Source organism: Micropterus salmoides, unplaced genomic scaffold, assembly GCF_014851395.1.
Source record: "Micropterus salmoides isolate LMB-PRFRI ecotype aquatic unplaced genomic scaffold, ASM1485139v1 Ms_hic_scaffold_1, whole genome shotgun sequence".
Lineage (NCBI taxonomy): Eukaryota > Metazoa > Chordata > Actinopteri > Centrarchiformes > Centrarchidae > Micropterus > Micropterus salmoides.
In genome coordinates this window covers 3,528,957-3,550,217 of record NW_024040040.1, presented here as the reverse complement: position 1 = coordinate 3,550,217, position 21,261 = coordinate 3,528,957, and the positions used below count along the sequence as shown (strand labels likewise).

At 42.4% G+C, this 21,261-nt stretch overlaps 1 protein-coding gene and 1 long non-coding RNA gene across 2 annotated transcripts in view; both read right to left on the bottom strand.

Moving 5' to 3' along the window:
• The window catches only part of LOC119896748 (NLR family CARD domain-containing protein 3-like), a 172,154-nt gene extending 160,763 nt beyond the window's left edge, over positions 1–11,391 (bottom strand). The window contains exons 1-4 of the mRNA XM_038710202.1: positions 11,335–11,391; positions 8,822–8,900; positions 8,465–8,690; positions 6,503–8,297 (exon numbers count right to left, since the gene is read on the bottom strand). Of these exons, the coding sequence (XP_038566130.1) occupies positions 6,503–8,297; positions 8,465–8,690; positions 8,822–8,824 (2,024 nt within the window). The 5' untranslated portion in view covers positions 8,825–8,900; positions 11,335–11,391. The remainder of the gene's footprint in view (positions 1–6,502; positions 8,298–8,464; positions 8,691–8,821; positions 8,901–11,334) is intronic.
• Positions 2,532–5,083, bottom strand: LOC119917570. Its single transcript, XR_005447307.1, has 2 exons — positions 3,240–5,083; positions 2,532–2,724 (listed from the first exon to the last, which is right to left on the bottom strand). It is a non-coding gene; the product is annotated as an uncharacterized LOC119917570 (long non-coding RNA).
• Positions 11,392–21,261: the final 9,870 nt, after the last annotated feature.

Genomic DNA, 21,261 nt, shown 5'->3' with positions numbered 1-21,261 from the left:
CCTCCAAGAAGTCTGTGCTCCAGTTGGTGAGAAATAATAATTAACAGGTATTGCTGTCAGCATACCTATCAAGTTTGGGTCGTTGTGTTACATAGCCAGATACATGTGTCCCAAAGCTGTGTTAAAGATTCTAAGTTAATGGGAGTGTATGCTAACAGCACACTGTTTAAAGACTCAAAGAGAAGTCAGCAAGAGGAGAGTGTCACGATCCTGTCCTGAGCTGGTCTGGATTATATTATTTTGGCCATGCCTTCTCTGTGTTTTGATTTTGGTTCCTCTGTGTCTGGGTTTCAGTCCTGTCTGTGTGTCTTCTTGGGGAGTCTGGGTTTTTGTTCCATGTCTTTGTTCCTAGTCCTGTGCCTTAGCTCATGTCGTAGTATTTGCTTCTAGTTCTTTCTCTGCATCATTTTGGTTTAGTCTGCTCGGTACTCTGTGTTCTAGTTCTGTGTTCTCGTTTAGGTTTTGTCTGTTATGATCCCTGTGTTTTAGTTGGTCGGTGTTTGTCTGTATACATTGGTTTCTGTTATTGTCTGAGTTAGAGTCTTGTCTGGTATTTTGTTAGATGTGTTCTGTGTTGGTTATTTTGCCCCATGTCTGCCCGTCAAGTCTTCCATCTGTTCCCCCAGTTATTACTCTGCCTGCCTTTTTGTTCCCCTTTGCTGTCTCTGCCTGCCTCTCTCTGTTCTCCCCTGCTCTCTCTCTGCCTGCGTCTCGTTAGTCTCATGTCGGTCACCTTGGTTGCTCCCACCCTGCTCATTAGTCCCTGGTGTATATATGTTTGCTGTTTCTCTTCAGTCCTTGTCAAGTCATTTTCGTGTGTATACGCTCTGTCTCATGTTGTCTGCCTTGCTCGTCGTGTTTCCCTGCTTTCTGGATTATGTTCCCTTCTTGGATATATTTAGGGCCGAGCACGACCGTGTGAGGTCCCTATTGAATTTGCTAAGATTATATATATATATATATATATATTTAGGGCCCGAGCACGACCGTGTGAGGTCCCTATTGAATTTGCTAAGATTATATATATATATATATATATATATATATATATATATGTATATATATATATATATATATATATGTATATATATATATATATGTATTTTTTTTTTTTTTCTGCAAAGTAGGCTCAAATGACATGGCCTAAACATACTCGAAAACTCACCAAAATTTGCAAACATGTCAGAACTGGTGAAAAATTTCGTATTCTATAAGTTTCGCGCATGGGCGTGGCAAAATGACTCGCTAGCGCCACCTAGAAAATTGGAAAAGATGATCCCCTCGTTCACGTTAAACCTACATGTACGAAATTTTCTGGGGACATGTATCATATCAAGACGCACAAAAAAGCCTCAAGAACCCATAGCCTAAAGTCAACAGGAAAACTGCATTTTTGGATGATTTACACACTTCGTACTTTAACGAACTCCTCCTAGGGATTTAGTCGGATCACGTCAAATTTGTGCTGTGCCTTCTAAAGGCATTGAAGATGAAAAGTTGTGCTATTTGCGAGTTTTTGTCAATGGGCGTGTCTGTGGCGTGGCGTCAAATATCAACTCTTCGCCATGACACAGGAAGTTGTTGTAACTTACTAACAGTGTATATGCTGACATCTGAACCAAACTTTACGTGCTTGATAACTGTCCCACCCCGAAGACATCTGCACGGCAATACCGATTTATATTCATAGCGGCAAGTGCTATGTAGCTCCACATAGGGGACACAGGAAGTGACATATAGCACCTTCATGCGGCGTCTGAACCGCGTAGCAAATTCACAGCCGCACCGGCAGAGCTCCAGAATGTGCAACTCGGCCGGCTCACACCCGGACGCGCTACAAGTGCAAGGGCCCGCCCAACGCTGCTTGCAGCTTTAATCTATTTTATCTTCTTATGTTTGGATCACATTGGTTTTTTTTGGACTCTGTTAATTAGCCACTCTACCAGTAAGTGTGGAAAGTAAGTTAATTGCTCAGCTCTCAGTTTGCTGACGTTATGCTAATGTTAAACTTTCCAAAAGGGCAATGTTAGATTTAGCTACATACTGTGACAGAGTTACTGTTCAGTTAGATACTAGTCAGATACTCTGACAACTGATAATTGATTCAAAGTTCATATTTAAGAATGTTTAGTCATCAAATTATTACATCCTTGAGATTTAGTGAAAAATCAGTGGTACACACATAATTATGTATTTAAACTAGACTTACATCAGACCAGCAAACAAGGCACTCTTCAAAAACTTCAGGCTCTGTTAGTGAGTGTAAGACTCCTTATTTAACGTAAAGTATTAGGTAGAAAGTGAAATAACTTCTGCACACACAGAAATACACTGCATAATTACTCATCAACATTTCAAGTGAAACATTTGGGAGTATTTTCACTTTTCAATTTAATACTAGACTGATGTTCTTTGGTAAGAGTTTAGCTTTGGTGTTTTATCTACAGTATGTTGTACAATTAGCTTGTCCTTTGTATTGACAATATGTAAAATCTAACATTTCCGTAAGTAGTAAAGACAGGGAGTACAAATATATTTAGAATTTATTACAATGTGAACCATAAACCATATTTTTTATATGGAAATATAACACAAATATGGACAATATTTAAAACTAAAAGTACATCAGTCTATGCAGATACAAACTTCCAGCACAATGAGGAGGCTTCCCAGGTCTCTGTAGCTCTCTGGGCACCAGGTGGACATCTGATGAACAGTGTGACACTGGGAGGAAAAAGTGTAATAAATGCTTCAGGTAATGAAAAATATAAACAAACTATACCGATTAGTCTTTAAAAATTAATTATACAAAGTGAAGTATTTCAAGCCCCTTTTTTTGTTTTCATGTTGATGAGTACGGTGTACAGCTCTTGGAAATAAAAACTCCAGTATCTCAAAATGCATTCAAATTTTAGAATAAATACATTTCTGTATTGTAAATTATACAGAAATGTCAATTGGAGAAGAGCTATCTAATCAGCTAATTAACTCAAAACACCTGCAAAGGTTTCTGAAGCCTTTAATCTGTCAGTCTGGTTCTGGTGCTCACAATGAACTTTTCTATGTATTAAAATGTTTTGAGATGCTCCTCTAAAAGATCCCTCAATGTTTTAATGCTGACAGCACTATTATGTCACATTCGTGGGAGAAATGTTTTTGTATTGTCCCTTTTAAGACAGACTATATATTTAATATCAGCTGCCAAATGTCCAGTAGTCAAGACAAGTAACGTTACTTACAGTTTAAGCTGTATATAGCAGACGTGGAGGCATCGCGACCTCAACAAGAACCGATCACTGAAAGAAAAAAACATCTTGTGACAAATGTGTTGTGACAACAGTGTTATTCCAGACAATGATCTCGCACAGCACTGCCGACAGCAGCAACGTAACTCAACATAGCGATGTGGGGAATTACCTTGTGTGATTTGTTAATACTTTAACTAAAGCTGCAATAACAGTTAATAAATGTTTTACAAGTTAAATAGCTTCCATCAGCATTACTACATCTACATATTAAAGATTGTTGAAGCATTTTAAACCTTATGAACTATAATGTCAATAACAGATAAATAGTTATTTTAAGTGTTGTTGTGTAGTTCAGGTAACTTACCTCGAGTGTAAGCTGGTAACGACCATAGACTGGTAACAACACGGCAATAAGCCATACAGCCCCCAGGGGTTTAGAAGCTACTTTTGACAACGCAGAGTAGCATATAGATTTAGCTCCTTAGCCTGAGCTAACTTGGTCACATCGAGCTAGGTGGGAGTGGTTTCAGCAACCAGTTACCTCAGCTTCACCCATGACCCGCCTCTTTGCCCATTTTTGGTTATCCGGGAGTGATGTGCAGTGACGCGCTGCCAAGATGGCGGTGACCGGCTCCGCCCAATTTGGGCTTCAAAACTGCTCTTCAGAAACCAATGGATGACGTCATGGACATTATATGTCAATTTTTATATACAGTCTATGGTATTGACCCTGTGCCTACAGCATTTTCAAGAAGATGTTCTACATTCATGTCGCTACTGTCTCTCGGTCATGCCACTTCTCTCTATACAAGATAAGGAAAATAAATAAATAAAAGATAAATTACTTGATCTCACACAACGTCTTACAATTAAATCTTCCAAAAAAAAAAAGAGCAGTAGGACAGCATCAGAGGGAAAACCAGAAAATATTTAACTTTCTTTCATTATCGAAAAAAAAGCACTTTCTACGAGACTGACTGAACTTCCAGCTCTAGCAGCTCTATGGAATGACCGATTGGTGTTATGGCGGGGTCATGGCTGAGGTGTATTCAATATGCGTTCAGTGGGAGGGGTCATCTACAGTGCTGAAGGGCTGGAGGAGGTCCTGTGCCGTAGCAGTCCCTACACAGATCCCTCCATGATGTCATGAATGGACATGGTCAAACTGTGTTTGCATACACATTTACTGAAAGAATGAGCAGGAGAAAAAGGGAGAGATTTTGTCTATGTGGGTAAAGACATCAAAGTGTATTTTGCATAATACGGACCTTAAAAATCTGTTTATGTAGAGTGATCTAGTCAAAAACGGCGAAAAAGACACGTAGATTGTGCACTCACACAAAATAATGTGACTTCACAGTGGTATATCAAAGTAGCCACTAGACAGAGGAAACTAGTCAGAGCAACCAGTACTAAAAGAATCCCCCAGTGGGAAAACTTTTTTTGTACGTTTTTGTTTTTTTTGTAAGATGTTGGACATTTTAGTCCAGATACAATGTTAGAATAAATTCGTGCATATGTAATATTTCAACAACAAAAGCAAAACAAATGCAAAATCATGAAAAATCCTCATTGAAAGTCAAAAGTAAATTAACAAATCATATTAGCAAACAAACCTCAACATGTTAGCGGTTTATCCACTAATGTAAAGCAGAGTATTCAGGGTCATCAGTTAAATGGGTTAATGAATCCTGACCTGAGGATTTCCAGTTTAAAATGTGGACTCTCCAGTCCAGCAGACAGCAGCTTCACTCCTGAATCCTGCAGGTTGTTATTACTCAGGTCTAGCTCTCTCAGACTAGAGGACTGGGAGCTGAGAACTGAGGACAGAGCATTACAGCTTATCCCTGAGAGGTTACAGCCACTCAGTCTGAAGAGGAAGCAATGGACAAAAAGACAAATAACATTTCCTTTAAAATGTTGAGTCTCAGTCTCAGGAAACACCACAATGTAAAATATCTTGTAAACTTTGTGTAAATTTGTATTGTATTTTAATTTATGTAATTTATTGTTTTTCAACTCGTGGTTGAAAATGGGACTTTTCCTGTTTAAATAATATAAATATATATATATCCCCTTCTCACTGTAAGCTCGGGTCCTCCCTTGGGACTTTGAGGGTTCTGCACAGTATCTTAGCTGTTCCTAGGACTGCACTTTTCTGGACAGAGACCTCTGATGTTTTAACTGGAATTTGCTGTAGCCACTCTCCCAGTTTGGGGGTCACAGGATCTGGTGTGTGTGTGTGTGTGTGTGTGTGTGTATATTTATAAATAAATAATCGCACAGTACATTTTCACTCCCAACTTGTCACTTGGTCAAGACCCCTTGGCACTGTTTTCTAACGCCCTGGGTACCCCTTTGTTTTGCATGTGTAGGGCTCCAAGGTCAAGTTAGCAAGAATAAATGTCCAACAGACAGTCAAGATAGCAGTAATAAATATACAAAGTCCGGTTAGACTTTCAAAATAAAACAAGTGGTTAACGTTGTGAAATGGTATTTGGTTAATGTAAATGCAATTTGGTTAGGTTTAGGCATCAAAACTACTTGGTTACATTTAAGCAACAAAAGTACTTAATTAGGTTTAGGAAAAGATCATGGTTTGAGTTAAAATAACTTCATTACTTATTTGAGTTAAGTTGCCTAAGTAACATTAACTCCGTAAAATAACTAATCTAAAAATATTCAGTGTTGACTTTTTGTTTCACATGGGAAACGAACACCAGGCTCCTGGGTGGAAGACCAGTTTCTAACTCACAATTCCACCCCAAACACCTTGGAATCTTCTGTTATTTATACTAGGCCTACTTTTAGCCTTGAACAATAATGCTAAAGGGCCTGAACTATGATGTTAAAGGACGCCATTTGTGTTGGTACCAGATGCAAAAGGATGTGACAATGCATAGATATTTCGTGCTCCAGCAATGAAAAAGGTTGAATGTCTTCCCTGCCCATGTTGAAATTATGGCTTACTTTAAACATGTTGGAGATTTAATCAACTAGTCACAATAGACTGAATCAGGAATAAACAGACAAAAAGTAATAAAAATGACATATCTAAACTTAAATGAGGTTCTCCATTTCTGCCAAAGTTCACAGTTTGTATTGCTGAACAATATGCGAATCTGAATTAGAACACCACACATGATTCAGTTTCTCTCTGAGAGGTTACACAGAAAGAAAGCAAGTGAAAGGTATTCTTGTCTTCTCCTTTTTAAAGATAGAGTATTTATTGAAGAATAATAAATCCCACTCACAAAGCTTTCTTGGAGGCTTTGACCACTGGCAGCAGCCTCAGAAGAGCCTCCTCTGAAGCAGAGTATTTCTTCAGGTCAAACACGTCCAGATTTGTTTCTGATGACAGTAAGATGAAGACCAGAGCTGACCACTGAGCAGGAGAGAGTTGATCTGTGGAGAGTTTTCCTGATTTCAGGCACTGTTGAATCTCGTCCACGAGAGAACGATCATTCAGTTCATTCAGACAGTGGAACAGATTGATGCTTTTCTCTGCAGAGGGACTCTTTTGGAACTTCTTCTTGATGTACTCGACTGTTACCTGATTCGTTTTTGAGCCACTGCCTGTATGTTTCAGCAGGCCTCGTAGGAGAATGTGATTGGTCTGCAGTGAAAGTCCCAGGAGGAAGCGGAGGAACAAGTCCAGGTGTCCATTTGGACTCTGTAAGGCCTTGTCCACAGCACTCTGGTAGAACTGTGTTGATTTGCCTCCGAATAATTCAGACCACCAGGAGGTTGATTGTTCTGACAGCAGATTGACACCAGAGTTGATGAAGGTCAGATGGACATGAAGAGCAGCCAGAAACTCCTGAACGCTCAGATGGACGAAGCAGAACACCTTGTCCTGGTACAGTCCTCTCTCCTCTTTAAAGATCTGTGTGAACACTCCTGAGTACACTGAGGCTGCTCTGATATCGATGCCACACTCTGTCAGGTCTGATTCATAGAAGATCAGGTTGCCTTTCTGCAGCTGCTCAAAAGCCAGTTTTCCCAGAGACTCAATCATCTTCCTGCTCTCTGGACTCCAGGGTGGATCCGTCTCAGATCCTCCATCATACTTGATGTTCTTCACTTTGGACTGAACCACCAGGAAGTGGATGTACATCTCAGTCAGGGTCTTGGGCAGCTCTCCTCCCTCTCTGTTCTTCAACAACTCCTCCAGAACTGTAGCAGTGATCCAGCAGAAGACTGGGATGTGGCACATGATGTGGAGGCTTCGTGATGTCTTGATGTGGGAGATGATTCTGCTGGCCTGCTCCTCATCTCTGAACCTCTTCCTGAAGTACTCCTCCTTCTGTGGGTCGGTGAACCCTCTGATCTCTGTCACCATGTCAACACACCCAGGAGGGATCTGATTGGCTGCTGCAGGTCGTGTGGTTATCCAGAGGCGAGCAGAGGGAAGCAGGTTCCCCCTGATGAGGTTTGTCAGCAGCACATCCACTGAGGTGGACTCTGTAACATCAGTCAGGACCTCATTGTTGTGGAAGTCCAGAGGAAGTCGACACTCATCCAGACCGTCAAAGATGAACACAACCTGGAACTCTTCAAACCTGCAGATTCCTGCTTCTTTGGTTTCAGGAAAGAAGTGATGAACAAGTTCCACCAAGCTGTACTTTTCCTCTTTCAGCACATTCAGCTCTCTGAAAGTGAATGGAAATGTGAAGTGTATGTCCTGGTTGGCTTCATCTTCAGCCCAGTCCAGAGTGAACTTCTGTGTTAAGACTGTTTTCCCAATGCCAGCCACTCCCTTTGTCATCACTGTTCTGATTGGTTCATCTCTTCCAGGTGAGGGTTTAAAGATGTCTTCTTGTCTGATGGTTGTTTCTGGTCTGGCTGGTTTCCTGGATGCTGTTTCAATCTGTCTGACCTCATGTTCATCATTGACCTCTGCAGTCCCTCCCTCTGTGATGTAGAGCTCTGTGTAGATCTGGTTCAGAAGGGTTGGGTTTCCTGCTTTAGCAATCCCCTCAAACACACACTGGAACTTCTTCTTCAGCTTAGATTTAAGTTTATGCTGACAAACACTAGAATGATTTCCTGAATGAACATAACACATTAGATCAATGAATATATCATAATGTCAAAATTTCAATATTTCTTACCACTAAATAATTAGTATTTGAATATATATTCTTCCATCCCTTGAGACATCAGTAAATGTCCAGTTTATCCAGCAGGTTAAATCTTTAGAGAAATCCTCTTACTGCTCTGCAGACGCTCAGCCAGCTCCTCCTGCTTCATTCTCCTCAAGAAGTGCAGTGTGATCTTCAGAAATGCCTTTCTGCTGCACCTCTGCTCTTCCTCCTCACCATCCAACATCTCCTCATCTTTCCTCTGACTCTCTGAGCATTCTGGGTAATCTGAACTCAGAACCTTCTGGATCTTCTTCAGCTCATTCTTCACAAAAGTGACAATGTTCTCCTCCAGCAGCTGGAACAGAATATTATATGAATGACACAGTCAAAGTAAAATCATGGAACTAACCATCAGATCCATGTTGGACAGACTGACTGAATCCACTGGTCTACTGGGATTATTGTGAACAGAACAGATGTACAGACCATAAATATGGAGTCCAGGTGTGTTTGATGCTGCTGGGCAGACTGACCACTGGGAACCTCTGAGCTCTCCTGGTGGACTCTGTGGAGGAATCATGAAGAATTAGCTTACAATATGTCTGTCCACACTGAGACAAACACAAGGTAAATGGCCTTTGACTTAAAGTGTTGATTACAACATCTAATTAGATGTTTTCCCTTGACATTAAAGAGTTGGTTATACTGCTGGTCCTACTGTGAATCAACAATCCAGTCTGCATTTCTGAGAGTTCAGTTTACTTTGTTGGTTCACCAGCTTATCTGGTTTAGTACCTCTCTGGTTTATTGACCGCTCTAATACCGTAGACAGCAACGCACAGCTATCGCTACTTAACTGGATGCCACCAGCTCACTGCCAACTGGTAGTAAGTAACAATGAACTTGTAGCAGGTGAAGTGAGAGGAACATCAGGAGAACCAAAGAGAAAACCGATCACTGGAGAATATGAGTCATTAAAAAAGAAGAAAAGTAATTAAGAAGTCATTTAAGAGTGTATTTAAAAGGCCAGAAAGTCAAGGCAATAGTAAAACTTGGGCAAGAGGGAGCTTCATTTGGCAATACGAATTCAATACAGCTAACTAAATCCATAAGAAAGAAAATCGGGGAGGTAAGGAGTGCAAAATATTGCGAAATGGAGCATTACTAATTATATGTAATGATGGAGTACAACAAGGAAAAGCAGCAAAGGTTTCAGGAGACACGCAGGTGACAAGGAATAAAGATGAAGGGAAATGTGGAGGATCTGATAAGGTAAAGGAGTAAACTTTGATAGTGAATAAAAATGACTTTGTATTCTTTATGGCAAATATAGTCAACTGTTCAGTACAAACAAAAAGCCGTAATGAAAGGATCAAAATAACAAAGTAGTTAAGGTATGTACTAATAGAGGAAAATTTACATATTTAATTACTATAATCCGTGTGGGAAAGTAAGTGTAGATATATTAGAGGATGTTGGAGGACTTTGGCAAGATAAAGTAATATGATGTGGGGATTTCAATTCAAATAATTCACTATAGGGCAGCAATAGAACAGATTTAAATGGTTGGTTGGTTTAAATGGTTGAAGAATTTTTAGATAATCACTGTTTGGTATGTATTAATAATGGGGAAGGAACACGATCCAATAGTATGCTATCACAGAAGCAGCACTTGACCTAACACTTGTGTCTAGTGAAATAGCACGTTTCCAGGTGCTTAAGCACATGGAATGTGATCAAACACACCACAATAGGAAGTGATCACTACCCTGTGGTAACTAAAGTTGGCATTGAATGTAATTATGATAAGGAAAAAGAAAATTCTCAGATGGAAATTGGGAAATGTTAACTGAGATGTTTTCCAAGACATCAGCACAAACAGATTCAGGAAACTTAAAGAGGAGAACCAGACAGATGTAAACCTAATCAATAGTAAAATAATTAATGAGATTATTCAGTCTGCTGAGGAAAAAATACCAAAGAGTACAGGAACTAGACAGACCAAGAGTGTACCCTGGTGGAATGATAGCTGTAGCAAAGCCATAAAGGCCAGGAATAAAGCATTTAGAGAACTCAAGAAACTTCACTCTCAGGATGCATTGATCCAGTATAAAAGGGCCTAAGCAAGTAAGAAAGTAGTAAGGAGAATACAAAAAATACCAGTGTTGAACAGTGGGAACAAAATGGCTGTCAATAATTTAGAAAAGGCTCAGGTTCATATAATCTCACAGACGAGGCAAGGCAGTGTATGGAGAATCCCAAAATACTAGAGAAAAGGGAGGTGTCAGGAGATCCATTAGATCTACCGTTTAATATGTTTGAGCTAAGAAGAGCAATTACTAGTGCTAATCAGACCACTCCAGGGAAAGATGGTGTATGTTTTGGAATGTTGGCACACATGACATGGTGTTGGGATTGTTTAATAGAGTTTGGGATGTTGGCCAACTTCCTTTAGGTTTATTCTCATCTTTTATCCATAAAATTTTAACTGAGCTCTGTCTCCACATCACAGTAACAACTTTATGTCCACTGACTGCCTGGAGGGTAGCTAGTGTTTGGAAGGGAGAGGAGAGCTGTGTGCTGCAGCTCACTGTTTCTGAGGGCGTGTCGGAGTAGCCGCTTGGCGAGCGTTATATGACGCATGTTTTGCTTTCATCCCTGTGACGTCACAGGGATGAAAGGGAAGCGGCTGGACTGCAAACGAGCTGTTTTCAGTTAAGAGCAGAGTTTTCTGTGGGAGATGGGAACTCCCTTTGGGCTTTTTCACTTTGCAAACCTATTACATGCACAAAAAAGGTTTATAACTCAATACAGGAAAGGGAAAAGGCCAAAAAGCAGAATATGACCTCTTTAAGACTGGTTTACTGGTTCTACTGGGAAGCTTCAGATGTGAGAATATAAGTGTATGTGAAGAAGAACGATGCTGAAAATAAACACACACGTTCAATAAAACAGTAAAAACACAAATTAATAATATTTCAACGTTATTAACAGCTGACCGTTTTGCAGCAGAGGACTGTCGTCCTTTAAAATCAATGAAGTGAGCATTTGACCAGTCACTCTTTAAGGACACACAGCTGGATCCAGGTTCACGGCCAAGTCCAGATCCAGGTTCAGCAGAGACCGGTCTCCCATAGATCCTGTTAGACGGAGAGCACATGCTCAGTTCCTAGTTAAGGACTACTAGCCAATCAGAAGCAGAGAAGGGCGGGTCAGCGAGAAGCCGGTAAACAGCTCGGGTTCAGCCGTACGTGTTGCCGACCAGCTTGGCAACATGGACTGGAGCGAGAGTTTCAGAGCGGTGAGTTATTAATCTGTATCCATAAAGTTTTAACTGAGCTCTGTCTCTACATCACAGGAACAACTTTCTGTCCACTGACTGCCTGGAGGGTAGCTAGTGTTTGGAAGGGAGAGGAGAGCTGTGTGCTGCAGCTCACTGTTTCTGAGGGCGTGTCGGAGTAGCCGCTTGGCGAGCGTTATATGACGCATGTTTTGCTTTCATCCCTGTGACGTCACAGGGATGAAAGGGAAGCGGCTGGACTGCAAACGAGCTGTTTTCAGTTAAGAGCAGAGTTTTCTGTGGGAGATGGGAACTCCCTTTGGGCTTTTTCACTTTGCAAACCTATTACATGCACAAAAAAGGTTTATAACTCAATACAGGAAAGGGAAAAGGCCAAAAAGCAGAATATGACCTCTTTAAGACTAGTTTACTGGTTCTACTGGGAAGCTTCAGATGTGAGAATATAAGTGTATGTGAAGAAGAACGATGCTGAAAATAAACACACACGTTCAATAAAACAGTAAAAACACAAATTAATAATATTTCAACGTTATTAACAGCTGACCGTTTTGCAGCAGAGGACTGTCGTCCTTTAAAATCAATGAAGTGAGCATTTGACCAGTCACTCTTTAAGGACACACAGCTGGATCCAGGTTCACGGCCAAGTCCAGATCCAGGTTCAGCAGAGACCGGTCTCCCATAGATCCTGTTAGACGGAGAGCACATGCTCAGTTCCTAGTTAAGGACTACTAGCCAATCAGAAGCAGAGAAGGGCGGGTCAGCGAGAAGCCGGTAAACAGCTCGGGTTCAGCCGTACGTGTTGCCGACCAGCTTGGCAACATGGACTGGAGCGAGAGTTTCAGAGCGGTGAGTTATTAATCTGTATCCATAAAGTTTTAACTGAGCTCTGTCTCTACATCACAGGAACAACTTTCTGTCCACTGACTGCCTGGAGGGTAGCTAGTGTTTGGAAGGGAGAGGAGAGCTGTGTGCTGCAGCTCACTGTTTCTGAGGGCGTGTCGGAGTAGCCGCTTGGCGAGCGTTATGACACGGATTTTCATTGTGACATCATAAGAAAGGGAAGCGGCTGGACTCCAAACGAGCTGTTTTCAGTTCAGAGCAGAGTTTTCTGTGGGAGATGGGAACTCCCTTTGGGCTTTTTCACTTTGCAAACCTATTACATGCACAAAAAAGGTTTATAACTCAATACAGGAAAGGGAAAAGGCCAAAAAGCAGAATATGACCTCTTTAAGACTGGTTTACTGGTTCTACTGGGAAGCTTCAGATGTGAGAATATAAGTGTATGTGAAGAAGAACGATGCTGAAAATAAACACACACGTTCAATAAAACAGTAAAAACACAAATTAATAATATTTCAACGTTATTAACAGCTGACCGTTTTGCAGCAGAGGACTGTCGTCCTTTAAAATCAATGAAGTGAGCATTTGACCAGTCACTCTTTAAGGACACACAGCTGGATCCAGGTTCACGGCCAAGTCCAGATCCAGGTTCAGCAGAGACCGGTCTCCCATAGATCCTGTTAGACAGAAAGGAAGCCATCAGGGATGGAAATTAACTTGCAGTCTTCAGACTCAGAAGCTGCTGGAGAAACTAGCAGCTATCAACAAGAAAAGGATCAAAGTTCAATAGAACATGAAAGTGAATGATTTCAGTCTGTCCATCATTGGTACATTCTCCATAAGATTTTGGACCGAACAATACCGGGACTACATGCAATGATTTCTGAGCAGATGTTACTGTTACTGACAGATAAACTTAACTGTGGGCTCCATCAACAGCAGCACTGCTGGCCTGTATTTTGACTAGGAATGGCTACCTCTCACGGAGCCTGCATGCTCTCTCTCTCACCACTGGTGTGCTGAATTTTGCATGCCTGCCGAGAACTGTAGGCACCTTGTGGAAGATATCGCTCGTAGCCCATAGAGTATACTGAGGAAAGAGGTGGATGCAAAGAACTCCACAAGACGCTGAAGTTAGCTTCCGATTCACATCTTCGGCAGTTAAGGGGAAGGTTTAGGGGAACTTATGGGAAAGTTAACTCACACTGCTGAGCTTGATTCTCTGTTTTTTGCACCTCTTACTGTTTTGAAAGCTGTTAGGCATTTTAGACAAAGCCTTAATGCTGTCTGAAACACTACAAATAGAATAAATTTTTCACAAATCTGAATCAGTGTTTTAAAGACTATTGTCCCTCTGGGACAATCTAGTCCAGATTTGACAACAGATTTGAAGACATGCCGAGAATTGCATGCACCTCCAAATACTTGTTTTTAATGCTATAATATTCTTTGTGGAGTTCATCAATGGTGATAAAACTTATAAAAGTATATCTTGTATAAACGTTTAGAGTCGTTAATATTTTATTACACTTATTAGAAGTAGCATTCCTTATGATTCAGCAAAAATATGAGGTAATAACTGTATCTGTATGATAACTGTGTCTGAAAAGGACCTTTAGAGGTGGATGCACAATACGGCAGAACACATGATGTAGGCTTCTAGTCGAGATTTGCATCCACCTCTTTATTCAACATAAATGAGTGTTACCTCCCATGAGGTGCATGCTATTCTCGGCAGGCAGGCAGAATTCGGCTCAACACAGGCTATGTTGCGTTACGATTGCGCCACGGTTTTGATCCATCTTCAGCCCAGCATCAAAGTCCACTGGAAACATTTCAGAAGAATTTCAGCAGCAGAGCCTGTAGCCTAAACCAAGTCATTGACTTGTTATTAATTTGCCCTTTTTGTGCTTGTGCTAACTTCTTCACAGCTCTCTGTGACCCCGTTTCATTCTGTCGTCTGCAGAAGCATTTCAGAATCAGAGCCTGATTTTGCTGAAGTGTTTAGATTGTGTTGATTTGATAATCAGTGTTTGCTTTTTGTGCTTCTACTATGATTAAGAACGCTACATAGTTAATTGTGTTCTCTTTTTTTGTCTGTTTTAACCGTGTTTGTTGTTTTATTGTCGAGAGTCTCCACAGGGTGTTTTATTTTGAGAATTGACCGGATTCTTTATGCCGTTATGTGCTGCTCGATGCAGCTTCCATCAAAAATAGACTGGCTACGTATACTCTGCAGAGTAAACTCACCGTTTTCCACTTGTTTGCTTGTACTTATTTGCTCTTTGTCTACGTGCGATATGTGTACAAGCAGCTTAGAGACTACACACACAGTTAACTAAACTGTGCGAACATGGGTTCATAATAAAAAGTAACCTTTGGCCAGCTGACTGTTTAACCATTGGTGGTTCATAAATTCAATCACCCATTTAAAGATTTTGCAAAAATGTATATAAAGAAAGGGTAATTCTATTCTAGGTTTCTTTCTTTTTTTCTGAAAAACGAAAAGAAACGATAAGAATACTGTTAAAGCACCGGATTGATAAGCAGTATCCATAATAGTAGTAATACCGTTCATTTCTTAACGATACCCATCCCTAATTCTAACATTTGCTGTTACTTATAGACTTTGGTTGGTGAAGCATTTTAGGACAAAATCCAAAGAGGAAGGACTAAAAAGACCTGAACTTGATTTATGGAACTGAGTCTGCTGAAGCCTCTTAGCCTCTGAACTGTCCAATGTCTTGAATCCAATGTCCAATGTCACAGAACCAGGACTGTGGACTCCATCACTTCCACTGAAACCCCATCAGGAACAGATCTCTTCAGGGCCAGTTGTGCACAGGAGGAACAATTACAGCCATCAAGAACTCTTTCAGTGGACTTATGGGCATGTCAGTATAGGGACAGACTGGTTCAGGTGGACCTGTCCTTCAATACTAATCTGGCTCTGACCTTCATCATCATTCTAGGAGAACATGGACATTAGAAGGACAACTGGTCAGACTGGATTTAATGAGGACAAACATCAGCAGGGAGCAACATGAGAAGGGAGACATGAACATTTAGCTCTGATTGGCCAACGCTGTTTAATACTGACACATACTCACTGTCTGTGAAATTTTCTTGTTCAAAGTCAATATAAAAATCTTTTGACCAGTCACTCTCATCATATTGACACTTGGTCAAAACCCCTTGGCGTTGCTCCCTGGGTACTCCTTTAGCGTTGTTTTTCAACATGTAGGGCTCCACAGTCAAGTTAGCAAAAACTAGTGGTTAACGTTGTGAAACAATTGCAATTTGGTTAGGTTTAGGAAACATCATGGTTCGGGTTAAAATAAGTGCGTTACTTAACTCATGTAAGTTAAGTCTGGTGTGTGCTGCTCTGGGCTTCAACACAACACACACAGAGGTTTGAGAGTGAATAATGATGGTGGAGTGATTTGAGTCCTGGACAGTTAGAGATCCTCATCTCACCTCTGAGCTTTGGTCTGGCTGTCATGTTCCCCACACCGAGCTTTTTTAGAGGGAGGGACTCCCTCCTCTCTGTCCTCACACTGACTCATGCTGCTCAACTCACATCCACTTTCACCTGGAGAGGAAACACAAATCATTCATCTGCACATCAACTCAAATCCTCCTTTCCATCATTTCTCCTGGAAAAAGATCAGCTGCTCCTCCACTGATTGGCTGCTAGTTTCTGTTTCATATCAGTGGCAGCTGAATGCAGTCAGACAGCAGCGTGAGGCAGAGGAAGCTGCCATCAGCTGCTGGACTTCTACTATCAGTCCACTAGATGGAGGCATGAAGCTGCAGCCCAGCACACACACCTGCATGGAGGAGCGACTACATTCAGTGACACACTGATATGAAACATGATGCAAACTCTAAAAATGCACTTTAGGAACTGTATGAGGTCTTCAGGAGTCACATGACTAAACAATCAGATGGTGTTTTTATTGACGCTGCTGATTTTAATCAAACAGACCTCCAAACTATTTCATCTAAACTCCACCAGTAATCGGCAGAGTGTTGTGAGGCAGGATAGTTGGGGAGATGGCGATGCCCTCGGAGGCAAAGGAATCGGAGAAGTGCAGCGATGGAGTGACCTTAAATTCCTAATTTTTTGTCTCTGAGGGAGGTGGTCAGGAGATGCAGAGGATACATCATGGGAATTAATCTTAATTGCTAGGGGGATGGCAGGAGGCTGGCAATAACCTCGGAGGCGACAGAGAATCGGGTGAATTATTCTTGAATATTGAGGTGAGATGAACCAGACAAAAGAACCAGACCATGAACAGAACATGAGACAGAGTAAGAGGCCTGCTGGACTAATGGTTCCCAGAATGCTTTAGGATTGTGGAAAGCGGGGTCTCGGGCATGGAGGTGGGGAAGAGCTTTTGAGGGTTGATGGAAACTTTGAAAGTGCTTATGTGTCCTGCTCACAGGATCATTTCTACTGGCACAATGCTGATATTATCTGCATTTATATTTATTTATTCTGATTGAGAATTTGTTATTGAATAACCCAGAATATGATTATTATTATTATTATTATTATTAGGCTAAATGTTTTAGGGGAAATTGAAATGATGTAACTCATATCAAAGTCCGCTCATTTTTGGGCTTTCTGTTCATTTCCTCTTCTGATATCTTGTAACGCTACTGCATGCAGTTTATTTATGCAAGTCACATCACTCGTCACTGACCGATCACTGCATTCCTTCATATCAATCCAATGAATTTATTTTTAGCGCAGCAGCTTTTATTCATTCTTTCATCAGATTCTGCTCGTTGAGCCACCGGCTGCTTTCATCAGATGCAGTATGTGAGATGGCTGGATGTGCAGGCTTGATTACCCTTTGCTTGCTTCATTTGAGACTTTATTGCAGTTTAGTGACTTGTCTGACTCCTTAGGCTTCGTATTTACTAGGTTATATTGTCATCTATTTGGACTAAACACAGGAATGACCAGCCTCACATGTGACTGAATGTAAATGACGATAAATTATGTTAAACGTGTTTCTTGCTGACAGACTCTCCGACTCTCTGACTTTAATTGTCTCCCAAGTTCATGGGAGAAATAAAAGAAAGAAAACTCTTTCTAATAAATAAATAAAGTTGTGTGTGGGACTTTTGTGGTTCAGACCTACAATGAACACAGATTTTAACAAGACAGTGAATCATAAAACAACTCAAATATAAGACAGCGATACACTTGACTTTAATGTTATCTGTCCTGATGTATCAGAACAGTCCGATCAGCTGCTGCGTCCGGTCAATATAACGGCTACCCAGTAAGGGGGCGTGTTGGTCAGTAAAAGACTTCCGCGAAAGATTCACTATCCTCGCTCATAGCTCCTCAGAGATCACTCCCCGATCCTCGGAGCGCAAAAAAGAGCTTTGGGACAGTCTGCAAGATGGTTGAGCGGAACAACTTCCGGTTCAAGCGAGGAGCGAGGAAACGACAAATAAATAAACAATACTTCCATTGCTCCAGAGCCAAAACATGGTGTTTGGGACAGCCTTCTTAAACACAGGTAGGTATCTGATCAGAAACCAAACCTGACAAATTAAACGAGGCAACACAAGCCCCACTTCCTAGAGGGTCTAGAGTCACAATGTGAATTTTCCCCTAAATTCTCTCTAGGTAAAGAAACAAACAGTTAGTGTTCTCTGATTCTCTGATGTGTTTAGTACAGAGAAAAAACAGGTTTCAATCAGAGAATAAAAAGTATTCAGGCTGTCAGACCAGTTCTGACTCTCCCTCATATCTCAGCAGTGAAGTCAGCTCACATTAAAATCTAATTTGTTTCCTGCTGCTGATTCAGACTGAACTACACATGAAATCTTTTTGTCCATAAAGTCACAGATCATGGAATGAATTCATCGCCCACCCTGAGCCATGGTTCTGCTCGAGGTTTCTGCCTCTTAAAAGGAAGTTTTTCCTTGCCTCTGTCGCCTAGTGCTGCTCTTGGTGGGAACTGTTGGGCTTCTGTAAATAACATCATAGAGTACGGTCTAGACCTGCTCTTTCATGAAAAGCGCTGTGAGAAACAGTAAATACCAGTGTTGGAATAAAGAAGAGAGTTTCTTTATCAAAGGTGTGTCATGTTACCTGTCAGGTTGTCACCTGTTAAAGTCCCGTCCAGATGTGGTCAAAGAGACTTTCTACCTTCACCTGCAGCCACTGGCAGACGCTGCTGGTGTTTGTGTTTGTCTGATCGGAAGCCGTCACATCTTGATACCTTCAAATCCAAATCAGAAGCGTCAAAAAGTCCAACCTGCAGAAAAAAATGCAGCCAAACATTTATTTAAACAGAAACGGTGATGTGCTGAACACCATACTGTGTACGCACACTGTACTGCCTTTTTAATATGGCAGGTCTTATAAACACGTTGCTGCCGATTGAGTAACAGCTCACCAACATCAGTCCGTCTGAAGCACTTTAACACATTACCTTGACAATGCAGAGACACTTTTTATTTTATGTTTATGGCTGATTTTTAAGTCTTGCAGGCTCTAGCCCTACAGAGTGGAGGAGAGGTAAATGTCAATCTATTTTTGTTATTTATACATTTTTAAGCCGTTATTTGATAGGACAGCGGACAGAGTGAGGAAATGAGGGAGAGATAGGGGACGACATGAAGCAAAAGGCCACAGGCTGGATTTGTAATTTAATGTAATATTGTTGGTCAAAACAGCATCATTAAGCAAAAACTAAACTAAATACTTGAATAAATTGTGTTTAATAAGGTGATTGCATTCCTCTGACTTCATGTGTTCTATGCATCATCTTAAATCTACATACATCAGCATTGGTTTTCACGCTTGTTTGTTTACTGTTGTTCTTCTTCTCTTATAAGGCAGATTTGCCGAGTTTTTTCTCTCGCTTCCGAGCTTCCCGTGGTAACCCTAGTGTTTCACGTCACAACATTATGAACTGTGGGCAATTCCCTCAGGTCAAGTCTGCAGAAATGTGGAGCCCTCACACACTTGATGTTTTGACAGTGGGACAGCCCTAAGCCCTCACGGACTTCCCGGGCTTCAAAGTCTGAGTCTGTGAGGGTGGACATTGGGATTGGGCCACAAATTTGAAACGTGACACAAATTCTAAAAATGCACTACAGGAACTGTATGAGACTACAAGGTTCCCCTGGTTTGGTTGGAAAGCAAGAAGAACATCTTAGATTATGTTTTTCCATTTCTGGAAAGCGGCTGTAAGGGATTTTTCTCCAGACCATGGATGTTTATTGTAACCTCATCACATGGAGTTCTATACGTGCAATTATAAAAAGGGTTCATTTGCTTTATTTAGTGCAAATCCTAAGGTGTACTGCTTTTATTCATTTGGTCTGACAACACAAGTGAATAGAACATGAGAATCAACTTGGGCTGGAGGGACCTGGGGTCCTCGTGCCTAGGGGGGTGGGGGACGGGGCTGACAGGAACCTGGCCACAGTGGGGAGGACCTTTCTAACCTCCCTATGACCTCTTTCACCTTCCCCCCCGGTCATGTCTCACTGCATACACTGTTAGGGCTCTGGCGGGCGAACAGGCTGCAGGACGTTTGGTGTGAGGGGCTGCTTTCCCCCCACCCACACTGGCTGCCCCTCAATTTTAATTACACATTATACACATTTACAGAGGCAGGCAGGGGGGAGTTGTAGGTGTTTGGGGGGGATCTCATTGGCCTCGTGTCCTCCCCCTGGACCCCCAGGGCGTCGGGGTTGCCATGGGGTTGGTGTCCGCCTTGCCTGGCGTGGGGGCCTGGGGACTCGGGCCTCTGGCTTTTGCTTATATCTGGGGCAGGTGGCGTGTCCCTGGGCCTGGGGGCCCATTGTCTCCTCTCCTTGCCGGGGCACTCTTCAGCAGGGGTGGGGCTCCCACTGCTTACCCCTGCCGGCTCTCTCACAGTGGGGGTATTCGGTAGTCCCGGGGGCACATTGTTGTCGGGATGGGTTTTGGCCCTCGTCCTTGGGGGTGGCTGCCTGGGGGGGCTGGGCCCCCGTCCGGCCTCAGGTTCATGGGTCTTGGGGACCGCAGGCTGTGCCTGCACTCGGGGGGATGGCCCCTGGGCTGGTGACTGTCGGCACTGGGTCTGCCACGTTATTGCTCCCTGCTGATGGGGAGCGCCCCGGCATGGCTCTCTGCTGTTCTCCCTCGGGGCGGAGCACAGCTTTCCCCGAGACAGGTGGTTTTTTCTTCTGTGCAGGATCGGTGGATGGCTACTGAGTGTTTGGTTTGTGCATTGGAGACCGGGGGAGGCATTTCCTGGTTGGCTTAGAGAGGGACTAGTTTGTGGCCTCAGATCCGTGCTCCCCTGTTTCTCTGTCGGCCAGTTGTCGGACTCCTCTGGAGACTGAGGTATAAAGTTAGTTGTCGGGATGTGCAGTGTGGGTGCGGGGCGGAGCTGTGCTCTGGGTTTGTTCTGGCTTGTGCCTGGAGTTCTCGGCCCTTGACGGGTGGGTGGGTTGGCGATGACATGCAGCTGAGCAAGTTGATTTTGCCTCGTTGCTAGTTTGGCTGGTGATGCACAGCAGCTGGAGGGTGTGCTGTGCATGGGGCATGTTGGGTTGGCGCTGGCGGCCCCCGCTTTTCTACCGATTGGGGCCTCTTCTGCAGGTTCCACCTTTTGCTTTCCGAAGGCATTGCGTTGTCGATTGGCATTTAGATGCCGTTTGTTGGTCGGGTCCTTCTGCGTTCGCATCGCGATCCATCTGGGAGTCAACTTCTTTCTTTTTCTCTCCCACCCCTATTGGCTATTGAGCTTCTTGTCTGCCT